The 15,115-nt window shown below is 34.4% G+C and overlaps 1 protein-coding gene across 16 annotated transcripts in view; it reads left to right on the top strand.

Moving 5' to 3' along the window:
* LOC128210286 (alpha-adducin-like) overlaps positions 1–15,115 on the top strand; it is a 71,193-nt gene that overhangs the window by 32,229 nt on the left and 23,849 nt on the right. For all 16 annotated transcript variants that reach the window (XM_052914527.1, XM_052914529.1, XM_052914530.1 and 13 more), the window contains 6 exons: positions 908–1,159; positions 8,021–8,169; positions 10,058–10,288; positions 10,746–10,889; positions 11,668–11,766; positions 13,357–13,527. In XM_052914527.1, coding sequence (XP_052770487.1) covers positions 908–1,159; positions 8,021–8,169; positions 10,058–10,288; positions 10,746–10,889; positions 11,668–11,766; positions 13,357–13,527 — 1,046 coding nt within the window. The remainder of the gene's footprint in view (positions 1–907; positions 1,160–8,020; positions 8,170–10,057; positions 10,289–10,745; positions 10,890–11,667; positions 11,767–13,356; positions 13,528–15,115) is intronic.

Raw genomic sequence — 15,115 nt, 5'->3', positions numbered from 1 at the left:
CACATTTTGTGGTTTTCAGCCGACTAAGTTGTAAAAAAAATAAACATTTGGAATGAGTGGGCAGAAATTCTGTTTAAAGGCTGAAAATTCCTGTCCATCTTGCTCATATCTATGGTGCTATTGCTTTTTTACGGTATTTTACCTTATCAGTGGAGAAATTTTCATCAGGATTTATAATAATGTTTGATGTTGCCCAACTCAACCTACACATTTATTAAAACATGTTTTGCAGGATTGGTACATATAGACAATGTCTGAGAGTCATGAGTCCTTTCTGTTCATTTATACAACTCCCATATCTTAGCGGTATCAAGTAGGCGAAGCTTTGTGTTAACCATTCAATAACTTAAGCATGCCAATAAATGACAACTCTTTTCACTTATACCGCATGTTATTGTACATATTATTGAGGTTGTGTATGCATTTATAACTATTACATAAAAAAAACATTTAAAAATGTCACTTCAATGCCTTATACTTCTAGTGGTCGACATAAGCACAATCCCACAAGCCCTGGTAAAATGCGGGCTTGCTCACATTCTGAGTTTTATACAGTAGGGCTTGTTCAAAAATGTAATGCCAAGCAGTGAAGCATATGAAGTCGGGCTTGTTCATCCAAATGACTTAAATTTTGATAACTGAAATGAAAAAAATAATCTTCCACGGGTTTCAGAGTTTTCAAGAATATAATAAAAGATACAGACATCATAAACCATAATTTAATCGTCACAAACTATTTGAACTCCTTTACAGATCCAAATGATGACCAAGAACACTAGAAGAGCGTAATTGGAGACTGTCACCACTTCGTCAATTTTGAGGATTTATGTATGTTTTGTATGTAAAATAGATAATTAAGGTAACTTTTGATAAATGATAAATCATCATACTTACTCCTCTCCTCTAGATCCAGATGATGAACAGTACCAGAAGAACTTGAGACGACCAGCTGAGGTGAAGGAGGACATCAAGCAGATGTCGGACCGATCGCGCGTCTCGCTGATCCTGAACAGCGAGGCATTTCGTCGAGAGCTAGAGGAGATCGTAGATGAACAGCTCCGACAGGGCAATGCACCAGCAAGTCTGCTCGCGCTACAACAGATCTCCAACCTACTGCTCCCGAACCACAAGTTTCCACATGGCTCCATTAATGCAGGGGGTAGGTATTTTGTGATCATCTACAAGCCCCCGGACCCAATTACTCCAAACTTCTTAAGCTTAACAGGCTTAAGTAGCTTATTGCAATTAATACATATACTTAAATTTAATTTTGATTATTAAATGTTTATTGGTGTTATCATAAGAATAATTTCTATCTCTTAAAGAAGTTGATATTACCCAAATTATTGTAAAACAAATTTAGTGAGCTTAGCTTTTAAGCTTTATTCTTTTATAAGGGACTTGTGTAGTTTAGAGTTTCAAGTTTCATGTTTTTATTTACATCTTTGGCATATCATATGCATGAGATGATGACATAAAAACAAGTTTGAAACAGAGAATTTGGGCTGGGACATAATAACCTTGGGAGAATTGACTGACTTTATCTCATTTTCATAAATATTATTGAGTAAAGGGAGAATACTCGAGAAATCACATGTTTACTGTCATATGACCATATAGGGGTTTTGTTACTAATATAGAAAAGAACACACAACATTATGTCATCGGGATGGATTTCAAAGAGGTCTCCATTTTGTACTATTGAAACACTCTCATTTATTATTCATGATGACAAGATTTTATAGGGAAAGGTCCCTGAAAAAAGTAGAGCATAATAATGTTCTAACACCGGCGTTGGCAAGATCAAAGTCAACATTTGCGTGTCACGACTAACAAAACATTAATGAAAAAAAATCTGTCAAATAATAGACTTAATTATTAGGAATAAAAAAGCGATTGACATGAAATAGCTCTTGCCATGAAAAGAACATTAGAACTTGAGTTCTATGTAAGGCATGTGTTTCCGATGACATGGCGAAAAAAAATAGGGTCGGGATTTTTTTTTTTTTTTTTTTTTACAGTTTCCATACCATGCAATTTTCAGTTGAATCAGAACAATTATGTTATATCTAAGCGTTTCATAATTTACAAAAAGTCAGAGAAAAACAGCATTTTTTAATGTCTGAAATCATTTCCATACCTTCGACTACCGTATTTTCTCGCCAATTTTGCCCATGAAATTGGTGTTTTTTGTATACAATACTTGTTTATAAGTCGCGATCGTTTTTTAGAAAACAAATACAGCACTTCAATTTCTACAAATCTGTGATAAAGTTCTACCCAAACAGTCAATTATCAACCAATTTGTTAATTTGCTTGAGGAAAATCGCCGATTTTCTTGTCAACTGTGAGCTCCTTAAACTAGGCCTTCAAGTGGAGGTTAAAAATAGAACAAGTAAACGCGGATATGGATTTATTTTACTTATCTTATTTTGGTACAATCAAAGTTTCATTCATATTTATAGTGAATTCAAACATTTCGGTCATTGTTTTAAGATTCCCAGACGACGATTATTGATTATTGTTTTTCCAATCGTATGGTATTTTCGTACCAGCCTAGGCGAACTCCTGTCAATCAAATGGGATCATACGGTATCCGACTGACCGAATTAGATACAAACCATAGCCACGCGCTTTTGATCTTATCACCGCTTGTGCTCTGACGTCACAAATTGTACCGTTTGATCTGCAGCTGACACATTCCAATAAATGTGTTGTTAAGTTTCACAGGTGTTTGTTTGGATTTCAGTTGATGGGACTTTCATAAGGCGAAATAAATAACCATTGATTATAAATTGCAGATAAATAATATAACAACTAATGAAATGTGTATTGGAACCTGGCAGTTAGCCTGCATGAATTCGCAAAGCCTAATCGTAAGAAGCCTGCATGATATACGCAAAGCCTAATCGTAAAAAAAACTAAGTTTTATTTTGGACATGGGTATGGATAAATAACACTGCAAACTATAATTCAAAATATTTTCATCAAAAAGACAGCAAAATGTGTCTCAGGTGATCAACTACGTGTTTGAACCGTAAACATGCGTTTGCCAATTTTAAGATATCGGACAGGGTTCGATGCCCTCCGCCATTTTGTTTTCCCGTCTCGGTAATACATAATCAGGAATGAAAGTATATTCTCCGGGGACATTGAAAGACAAACAACGAAAATAATAACGATATATTTAAAGAAATATAAAAAAATACGATATAATTTAATTTTTATATTTTTTTTTACTTTTATGTCTAAAAAAAGATTAGGGTCGGCGAGGAAAAAATAGGGTCGGTCGGGTCACCGGAAACATAGGTATTTTTTTTTGGGCCTAAACAGTCTTGTATTGAGAGAATTTGATGTGTAAAGAGCATAAAAAATCCCTTCAAGTGTTTGTTTAGCAATAATTAATTCAAGCTTTTATATTTAAGTATTTATACCTCTCCAAGTTTAGTAATTTCTCTGAAGAACTAAGATTTAACCTTCATAAAACAATTTAGGATGTATAAAATTGGTAATTTTTTTATCACATATCATATCCTACAGGCAAATTATGAAATGTACTTTTGTTGTAAAACTGATCTTCATTTTAATTTTCTCATTGCTAAGTGTACACCTCAGTGCAAAAAAAACCCTGTAAACATCTCATTAAAAAACATCAAATATCATATCCTACAGGCAAAAGGAAGATGTACTTTTGTTGTAAAACTGCTCTTAATTTTAACTTATTCATTGCTAAATGTACACCTCGTGCATAAAACCCAGAGTAAACATTTCATTCGGATATAATCTGTCAACTTTAAAATGTTTATCAGTTGCTTTTTGATATTGTTTAACATTGTGTGATAAAAATCTTTTAATGGCGGTTTCATACAGTGATAAATGATTTTCTTTCACTTGTGCGTTATGTCATCATGCAAATCTTTCCAATCCAGTACATGTTTTTGTCTGAATTTAATCGAGCTTTCATTATAAGGTTAACCAAATGTGTTGGTTTTTGGTGATATTAGGATTTTTTAAGGATGCATTATTTCAGAAATACAGATGATCTTGATAAAATGTGACTTAATTTGTTGTTTCGAATTCTCTATCCACTAAATTATCAATTATTTTCAGCGTTTTTTTTTCTCAAATACCTTAAACAGTAAGCTAATTAAGGAAAAGCGCCTTTCTAGTGCATCAAAGCCACTTATCCCCATATATAGCAACAACAGGAAGTTTATTTAAGGCAAACTTTTACAGAGATAATTTACCCATTTTTTTTAGCTTGTCTGTTTTTTCGATAAAGAAAGTCGAGGTTACCAACTTCTATAGCCTTGGTGTTTTCTTTGTTGGCATTGTTGTACATAAACATTCAAATGAAACTTGGTAGGCATGTTGCCAGATATAACACACTCCTGTATTATGAGCCCATTGTACTCATTTTAATAATTGTTGAGTTATCCCCCTTGTTTGACTATAAAACAGACAAGCATGGGCATTCCCTCAGCGACACTCTCCTTTAAACTAATAATGGGCGATTTATTCATGGATATGGTTTGTCTGCGGATTTTTGCAGATCTTATAGCTGCAGGGACCAAAAAAAAAATGAAAACAATTTTTCACTTTTTTTTTAACTGAATAAAAGAAGGCTAGTTGCATTTGGTTGTTTCTTTATTTGTTGTTAGTTGGCACTCAAGTTTGCTAAAATTCAATGCCAGGAAAGCCCTCAGAAAGGCTTCTTAATACCCAGTTTTGCTTCTGTGACATTAGGTGCTTCACCCCCTTCTACCTCCATTGGGGGCCTAAAGTGCCGCCCAAACCCATTGCCAAAATGGTCATTCACAAGACATAATCTCAAATATTATACAGCTGTGTGAATTTTTGCCTATGAAAATAATAATCTGACATTTACATGATTTTAGATGGCATGCAATATTCATAAACCAAGCGATGACAAACCCCTTGTATTAGATTTGACATTCAATATTCATACACACTTCGGTGATCATAAACCAAAAAAAACACTTGTCCTTAAATAAAATTGCATATATTATATTGTTTATCAGTGCACATTTGAATAATCAAGGCTTAGAAAATGTCACACATTGCTCATCCTTATGTTGTGGGTTGAGATTTGAAAATCAACATTTTATGGTAAAAATAATAGAAAATATAAATTATGTCCATAACTCATTTTTTTTAACAATAAATATGAATTATGTCTTTAGATTAATTTTTTGAAGAAAAAGTATAAATGTTGTCTTGAGATCAATTTTTTGAAGAAAAAATATGAATTATTTCTTTAGCTCAATTTTTTGAAGAAAAAATATGAATTATTTCTTTACCACATTTTTTTGAAGAAAAAAATTGAATAATGTCATTAGCTCATTTTTTGAAAAATAAGGAAAGCTATTATACACAGCATGAGGCGTAGGTGTTACTGGTTGGTTAACTCTTTAATTAATTTATGCAAATCATGCATGGCCCCTGTTCGATGTTACGTGTTTAATTTCCATGAAATCCATATCTATCCAAGGCTACATGCTTAAGGGCGTTTTTGTTGGTTATAAACTGGTTTCGGTTTTATTTAGGTTTCACAAACTGTGCATTTGTTGTTACAGTTTCAAATCAAACCAAAACCAGTTTTATCGTTTTTTTAACGAAAACCGAAACCGGTTTTCGAAACTATTGAAACCCATACCGGAGGCGGTTTCATCGGTTCGTTCCATCCGAAAACTAGTTTACTTTGAAACCAACATGGCGGCAAGTGATCAACCACGTTTGTTGAAACTCAATCCTTTTGATAACAATACCTTACAATGGGCAAATGAGCTAAATGATAAATGTTATATTCATGATTGCAAATAATGGCTATATGCAGTAGCTCCGCCATGTTGTTTAAACTGTACACAAAACCATGCATTTGTTACTTCAAGCCAAACTATCAAAATCGAGTTCGAAACTGCTGAAACCGTTGACACCAAAACTGAAACTGGTTTGGTATCAACAAAAACGCCCTAAGTCAAGCAAGCACTGTTTTGCAGACAGCAAATACTAGGTATTGTTAATGGATGCATGTTGGAGAATTATGCAACATTGCTACATCTGTTTTTCTCTGGCAATGAATGATTGACTGATTTAGCACAAGCATTATACAGGTAGAAAGGAGACATTTATAGGTAGAAGATCATGCAGGCCAAAAAAACACAACATTGTTCACCATTTTTCTATTTTCCTTCTTTCAGAGCTCTCATTTGATAATCATGTTAAACTGAAGTGAATTTTTTTAAGACAATCCGATTTGATAAATTGAAAACTTAAATTGCTAGTAAATTAGGTTTGAACCCAGATCACTTAGGAATTGAATATAAATTTAAACGTATTGAATGAAACGCATTTCTCAAACTTCATGCTTTTTCACCCTCAATATTCGACAGTCGATCAATGTGTATTCAGGTATTAACAGGTATAATTGTGATTTTTTTTAAATTTTGAATCCTTACTTAGAAACAGCTATTGTTAATTTTTGCTTTACAAAATCATTCAATTGGCTTTAAACCAGTTGACTTGTTTCGTTAAGCAAAATTAAGCAGTATCTATTCTTAATGTTGGCGCAATTTTTTTTTTTTGATACTACCCAACTAGGAATGTGCAAGCACATAATAATCAGCGTAATACAACCAGTTAATGACAAGATGTAACTTTGGCGGACGTTTTTCTTCTGAAGTGTTTTAAATGAATAAATCATAATGCATCCTGTGATCCCGATTGAGGAGACGTGTAAGTGGCAGTCGTTTTCTGACGAAGCTTCCTAAATGATGATATCAGAATCCATCCACCGATCCCATTGGAAGAAACATGGGAGTTAACACTAATGTTATGCCAGGTGCAGGCGTGACTGAGAAATCCAATATGTTTTATCCCTGACTTTCATTATAGATGTCTGGGATAATGCAAAAAACTGTTTGCTTTGTAGTGTCAGAAATATTTACCAAGAAATAATACACACAGCAGTAAACTTGTCTCTGATCTTAGGGTTTGATGGGAGGTTGCTTGATTGTTTATGGTAAAACTAAGGATGTGTTACCTTAGATATAGCGAATTATGTTTTGCTTCTTGAAAGCTGTTGAAGCGTTAGATCATGGCTTCAAACAGGCAGTTAATAGCTAACAATTTTATGCACTCTACTTTGGTTATTGGTGTACATAACCAAGGCAATCCATATATTAGTTATGCATTATATATTTTATATCGATTGTAAAGAAAGTTAATTTATTCAAAGTCACTCCCGTTGGCATGATTTAGCCTGCGAGTGTAGTTTTGTGTTGGGGAGAAAGCTGTTAAACCTGGAAAAAACCCAATTGTCCGGCTTGGTTACCACTAACCAAACTTACAAGCACCCAAGCCGGGAATTCTTAGTACCTAGACAGTCCATATATATATTGGTCCATGACTTCATACTTTTTACAGGTTAAAGTTTCAAAAATCAAGTATACATCAGTTATTATTCATGAGTAAAAAATGAAAGGAACTTATAATTACCGTACATTTAATGTCACCACCTTGTAATAAATCTGTTACTTATAGTATAGGTTCTGTTCATGACCTCAGTTTAGGACTGTTTTGGATGTCGTTGTCATTCTGATAGTTCATAAAACATGTATATACCTAAAATATAAAGACTAATTATGTACAAAAATATTGGAAGCTTCTTTAATAGTTAAAAGTCGACTTTTCAAGAAACAGTCAAATGCATGATGGGTAAATCGATCATCATTACGGGTTAAATAAGCATATAAATATATTCCAATTCTAGGCCTATACTACTCTTCCAATGGGATAGATTTATAGCCCAGATATTGAATTTGTTCTCCACAACCTCTGAGACCAAAAGTTGTGCCAATATTTTTTGCTTAAGCTGCACTTGTTTTTAAAGTCGCATTATTACTTGGCACTGGAACTTTTGTCCTTTTCCAGTGCATAAATAAAAACAAATATGAAATGAAAAGGTTAAGATAAAAAAATATTTATATTTTTTTTCCAGCGCCGCCAGTTATTCCAGTTGCTGACATCAAGGGTACGGAAGCGATGGGCTACACAAAGCAAGAGAAAGCCTTGCGGTGTAAACTGGCCGCCTGTTACAGACTTGTGGACATTAACGGCTGGTCACACAGCATATACAACCACATTACGGTAATTTACCCAGCAGCCCTGTTTTATTAAAAATCTTTTTCACGGTTGTTGACATTTGTACAAGCCCTCAAGGTAAGATGCTTTCTGGGCTTGCTAACATTCTGAGGGCTGTTTCAATAAAAAAATTAGTCATACATTCAACAAAATATTGGGGCAATAAAAGCAATCAAATGTGTTGCAATTTGTAACCATTATAAAGATTTAAGCTTAAGATGAAAATCCTTTATAGGAAAAGCCCCGAGGATTTACATGGTAGGGCCAAGCACATGTGTTATAATTTTGGCTAGTTCATCCAACAGTCTTATTTTTATGACTCTCAATTGAACATTTGTCAGTATTTAATTTTAAGTCAAAGTAATTTAAGTTGAAGATCAAGAAAAAGAACGAAAAAAACAACACTTTTTCACTATTTGTGACATTGATTCAGATTTATATACCCCTCACTTATAACGGGCAGCATAGGGATCGGCCTGTGTCTATCTGTGGTCGGCATGACCGTCCTTAAGAATAGTGCGAACCTTTTTGACCTAAAGTCTTGAAACCTTAGGGGAATGTTGTTGAGATGATGAAGTTGTGCAGCTGGGGTTTCGTTTGAAGTTGCACATAGTTTGAAGCTCCGACTTCCTTTATTGAAACATGGCCATAGGATCCTTTTGCAAACAGATCATAAACGAGGCTTAATTCTGTACTCAAAAACATGAGGGGATCGTCGTACTGGATCAACAAAAAGTCCTGCATAATATTTATTTCTTTTTAAAAAGAATGCATCCAAATACATTGAATTATGCATTTCTGAGAAATATGACGTTAATTGAGCATTTTAGATATTGTTTTGCATGTTTGTTTCTGAAACTGCACTTAAAATGACAATCATAATTAATTATATGTACAGACTAAATTTGACATATTAATTGTGATCAAGTTGAATTATAATTGATTTTATTTTAATGTTTCATTTTCATTCTTGTGGGAGTCATGTTTGAACTTTTGTGTTAAAGTGTATTATTTTGATTTATTGGGTGAAAAGATTGACTATAACATATAATTTCCTTTTGAAGTTTTAAATTTATTCAAATAATGAACACACAAAAAGGAAATAAATCATTTATTCTATCTTATTCAAGTTTCATAAACAGAGCTTTTTGAGTGAAATATGTATACAAAGGCAACTTTTTGAGGGCTTTAAAGCCTAAAAATAATGGTTTGGTTAGGGTTACAAAACATGTAGGGTAGGTAGGCTTTTTTTCTTTTTTCTTTTTTTTTATCAGACTATGTAAAAATGTCATTGTCACCATAAGAGAATAGTGTTAAAGTAAGCTTCTGTATAAAGCTTAAAAGGTTTAAACTACTTAGATTTTTTTTTCAACATCTGAGTATCAAAACAGTAGGGTCGGGTAAACCTGAACCAAATGTATTTTTTTAGGCCTTAAGGCAAACTTTTGAGGGCTTAGCACATGACAGATCTTACTCCATATCCGAATAGAAGGAAATACAAGTTTGCCTCATGCCTATCCTACTTTACGGTCCCAAATTTCATGAGTGTATCTAAATGAGTTTACCAGCTTGTCCGCTTTTAGATAAGTTTTTGTTCAAGGTTATTTTAATCATGATTTTGTTCAGGGTTATTTTAATGTTATCCAAATTGAAGATGCACGAATTGTAGAAAGTTAAGATTAAACTCTGAATAATAAATCTTTGAAAGGGGAGACCACTAAATAGGAATACAAATATATGACTCTGTATTAATATTTTAGGATTGAAATTCATCTTGAATGCCTTTGGGCGAACTGGCAATTCCAATGAAGCACACTTGTACTGTACAATGTAAATTTATATCAAAGTATTATATCACTGACAGTTTAAAAAAACCTGTTGTCAATTTTTTTAGGCACGTGTAAGCCAGGACACTGAACACTTTCTCATTAATCCCTTCGGCATGAACTACTCCGAGATCACCGCCTCCTCCCTGGTGAAGATCGACATACGAGGGGAGGTAATTGATCCAGGAACGACGACTCTCGGGGTTAACCAGGCCGGGTTCACGCTACACTCGGCCATCCACCAGTTTCGGCCAGACATCAAGTGCATCATTCACCTACATACACCAGCAGTAGTCGCGGTGAGTATGGAAATAATCGAGAGGTTGAGGAACATACATGATGTTTACGCCTACTTTTACTTGTTGCTACAACTATGTGTAAATGTTTCAGTCATGGTAAAAAGTTGTTTGCAATTGCGCATTTCAGTTTTAACATGTACAATATACAGACATCTGGATGACATAGTGCACAAAAAGTAGTCCACACATATCCATACAAGTAGTACGTGTTTCGCAAGCTTGTTGAGAAAATAAACAAAATTGTGGCTATAGGTTGTGTTCTATGGGGGAAAATATATGTACTTTTTTAGGTGACAAATTGGGCAAAAATTTGGCCCCAAAAAGTGCAAAACAATACAGATAATGAATTCCTGACTCATTCAAGTATTTTATGTTTTAGCCTATGTCATCATTTTCAATGCATTAGGTAAAATTATTTGTCAAACAGGTCGTATACAATTATTTTTTTGATCTGCAGGTATCTGGTATGAAATGTGGCTTCCTACCCCTGTCCCAGGAAGCGCTGATCTGCGGAGAGATCAGTTACCACGAGTACAACGGAATCCTCATCGACCAGTCAGAACGTGAACATCTGCAGAGAAACCTTGGACCAATTAATAAAGTGAGGAATATAATTAAAATTGATAAAAACTATAAGGAACATACTTTAGATTATCACAAATTACTCGGTCGTCTTAATTTTGGGCATTTGGTGATTATCGAGAGCTTGATAATTTTAAGCTTGCCTGATTTCAAAGAACAAAAGTAGCGTTGTTGTTTTATTCCTGTTGTCGGTGTCATCATACGCTTCATTGTGGTGTGACAACCCATTGCATTTTGAAATGGATTCAATATTTTCTTTGTCAAATGCAGAAGGTTATAAAGGTTGGTTGTAATCCAATTTATCTGTCACACCAGTTAAAGGGACTGAACACCAGATGGTCCCCAAATCAGCAATTGCAGTATTTCCTCAAAACAAGCCTAGATTTGTCAAAATAAGCTAGTTTTTTGCTGACATTTTAGATGATTTAAAGAATATATCTACGCAACAATCTATGTCATCTCACGCACTGTCTCGGCTCAGTTTCCCTACTTAAAAATAGGGCGGAATGTTTTTTTACAGGCACCTTGCTTGTTTCACAACCTCTGCAAACTAACCTGTCAATAAGAGTTTTCATTAACACCCTGTTGTTTTCAGCAGTGCATCTCTTTCAAGAGTTTCAATCGATCAATTTCATCACTGTTAATCGGTGGGGCACAGTGTCCATGATGATTTCGCAGCAGTTTTTGCTTTCCTTCACTGTCAGTCCTTTTGAGAGCCATGTTGTGTGTATATTCAGCATGTTATATTTGTAAATAATACAAACAGCAAATATCATAAGAATGACATTGTTTTTCAGGTGATGTTGTTACGTAACCATGGTATTGTGGCCTGTGGCTCAACGGTGGAGGAGGCCTACCATTATGCCTTCAATGTAATCTCTGCGTGCAATTCACAGGTATTATTCTTTGACCTATAGTTGGTTATATTAAATACAGTCAAACCTCGTTTGCTCAAACGCCCTTGGACTGGCAAAAATACATCGAGCCTTGTAAAATTAGAGTCATGCGAGAATGCTTACCTTGAAGATAAAGAAATCAGTTCTTTACATCCATTTTGAGCCAATGAGGAATGTAGGCCAATTGGGTATGAGCCAATGGGGTTTGATTGTATGAAAAAATCTTACGTCACCATGGTATTGTGGCATGTTGCTCAATAATGAAGGAGGCCTGCTTGTCTTCAATGTGGACACTTCATGCAATTCACAAATATTAGTTAAGTAATTGATATTAAACTGTCATTCGGCACTACTAGGCCATTTTCCATCGAAAACAACCTGGGATGTATATGGACGGTTTACAATGTCAAAAATCTATACAATTAGGTACACTGCAGATAGATCGTAGTAATTTCAAATAAACTGTTAAACTTAATGATTTTACTCTTGGGGATCTTTATTATTTCTACAATAATACACTGACAATCGATTTAAACTTATAAAATATATCAATGGTAAATGGCCGAGGTGTTCTGAATGATTGAACTATAAAATTGGATATGAGTTTGGTCTTGTTACATAAAAATACAGCACAGAGAGGGAACTTCTCAGAACAATGCAAAATGTCTTTAAAAAAAAGAAATACTGATGGATTAGATAGATATCAGTTATAATGGAATCCTGATTTGGCACATTAAAAGCCTGACAGAAAACAGGATTGTCAGAGCCAAATTTTATATGCTTTAGGCTCAGTGATTCATCTCCAAATCAGCTTGAGGGCATCCTTTGAGACTCTTATATTTTACATTCATGGTGGTGTGTAAACAACTGTGATTTCAATGCATTACTTGATGCACATATTACTTAAAAGATTTTGCATCTCTGGGATTGACGTATTTCAGAGCAATTGGAACTCCTTGGCCATTTTCCATCAAAAACAACGTCCGATATATGCCGGTGCATCAGTAGAAGTAGTTCGTAAAATTAATAACTATGAATATGAAATAACTGTAGTGGAATTTGTATTACTTAGTTCAAATTGATTCCCGCTGAAATGTATTATTGCATAGATAATTAAAATTCCTATGAGTAACCTCATTATGCTTAACTGCTTAATTGAAAATACTATGTGATCTACTTACAGCGTATTTAAATGTAAAGAATGCTGACATTGTAAACTGTCCATATACATCAGAGATTGTTTTGATGGAAAATAGCCGAGGATTTCAGATTGCTTTGGGAGTGATGGGTCCTTGGAGAGAGATAAAACAATAAGTATAGGACTCGAGATGTCCCTAATGAGATTGATGGTTTTCGTTCAGTGTAAAACTGTTTCTTGATTATGCCCAGTCCTCAAAATCAGATTATGGAATGACAAGCTAGAATTCTCACACCAGTGATTGACATTAAGAAACTCAACAAGCCCTGCTACATGTTTATAAAATCCAGAAATTAAGCAAGCCTGGGAAGCATTTTAGCAGTGCAGGGCCTGGGAGCTTGTACTAATTTTTTCCACTGTTTACCTTAAAATATGATATGACCCTATTCCAGATCCAGGCCATACCCGCAGGCTTAGACAACCTTGTACTTGTGAGTAACGAGATCAAAGAGAAGACGTTCGCGATGGCAAACCAGGGAGGTGGGGGTGTGGACTCCTCGGGGAAGAAGTGGAAAATTGGGGCAATGGAGTTCGAGGCTCAGATGAGGATTCTTGATAATTCTGTGAGTTGAGGTGATATGAGATGAGTTAAAGGGACCCTCTCAAAATTTTGTTCAAAATAGATCCAAATGAAAGGATAAAAACGTGTTGAGGTTTTGATTGATAACTTAAAAGTTAAGCTTTTAAGTCTGTAATCGAAACTCGATACTTTTTTATCTTAATGTTTTTTTGCAGTTCAAAGTATTGGTATGTTTCATGATTTTGTTTCACACTGTGGTCCAATGCACTGTTATCTAGAATTGGTTTAAAACAGAAGCTATAAAAAATGGACATTCATCTCCAATATATTTCAGTAAACATCCAATGCCCTATTATCTAAGATATATTTAAAACAGAGGCTATAAATAATTGACATTTATCTCTGAGAAAACATATTTCAATAAATGTTTCTTAAACATTTGAAAAATGTTGATCAACATTAAACAGGGACCAGAATAATTTTCAATGCTTTTATTTTGCTCTATTAAGCAACAAAAAAGTCATTAGCCTACTTAATCAAGCATACAAATAAGCCAGCTGATCCCTGTAACACAATATTGATGCAGACCTCAAAACGTCACTGTCATAAAATGTTGGAAATCAATATGGGAATGAATACATCGGGGATAGAATTTATAGGTGTCTGCTGTGAGCACTGATGCATTACGTAATCAATTCTCATCTGGAGGAGGATTGATTTTAGATACGTTAAGAAGAAAAGCATCATTTGAAAAAAAGATAAAAAATTATACCATGGGAGCAAATAATTGAATTATGCTGGTATTGGTCATGACCACTATTGATTTTGAGATCAATAAAACGAAATGGTACTTCTTACATCCATCTATCACATTAATTTCTAATATTCATAGGATCACTGATCATATGCAGTAGACGTTCATTATTAAGTACACGTGAATAGGCTAAATTTCACTGTAGCTTTGTCTGGTCTAAAACTACAAATTTCATGTCCATCATTGAATATTTCTCAGCTGAGGGAGACAAGCCTTTTTCAAAAAAGCAATTTCTAGTTTGTATGTTTAGATCCATTCAAATAATGTGCCCTAATTATGCCCATGTTTGAAGGCCTTTAAGTTAATTTTTAAAATTCTTTTAACTTAATGTTAGTCGTGTATTGATGTTGGCCATTGTGTTTGATGCTACTTTCATCGCCACAGCCCTTAATAATTTATCAGTAGATGATTGTTGGTGAATAAGTGGAAGTGAAATACCCTTGGAAGTGTTGCATAATTGATAGCTCTCACAGGGTGAACTATGATTATCAATCAAAGGGAAAGAAGTCTGTCACTAACCAATATGTGAAATGTCTATGTATGTGCATTTGTAAAACCAGGAATGTTATATGTTCGCAGATTCAGGGATAAGTCCCCCCCCCCTCTCCCCTCCCCAAAACTTCAAGCTAAAAGAGCCCTCAAAGGGCTTCAAAAAACTGCCCTCTTGCCGAAATGATTTCAGCTGACACTGGTCAATGATATCCCTATAAACGAACTGCTTCAACTCTCAAATTTGGAGGAAGATTTTAGTGCTACAAGACCTGAATGCACTTAAATATTCAGCATGCAGTAAATAGCTGTAATTGCTTTGATTAAG

The sequence above is a fragment of the Mya arenaria genome, chromosome 12 (genome assembly GCF_026914265.1).
Source record: "Mya arenaria isolate MELC-2E11 chromosome 12, ASM2691426v1".
Lineage (NCBI taxonomy): Eukaryota > Metazoa > Mollusca > Bivalvia > Myida > Myidae > Mya > Mya arenaria.
This window is presented reverse-complemented; position numbering and strand designations above follow the sequence as displayed.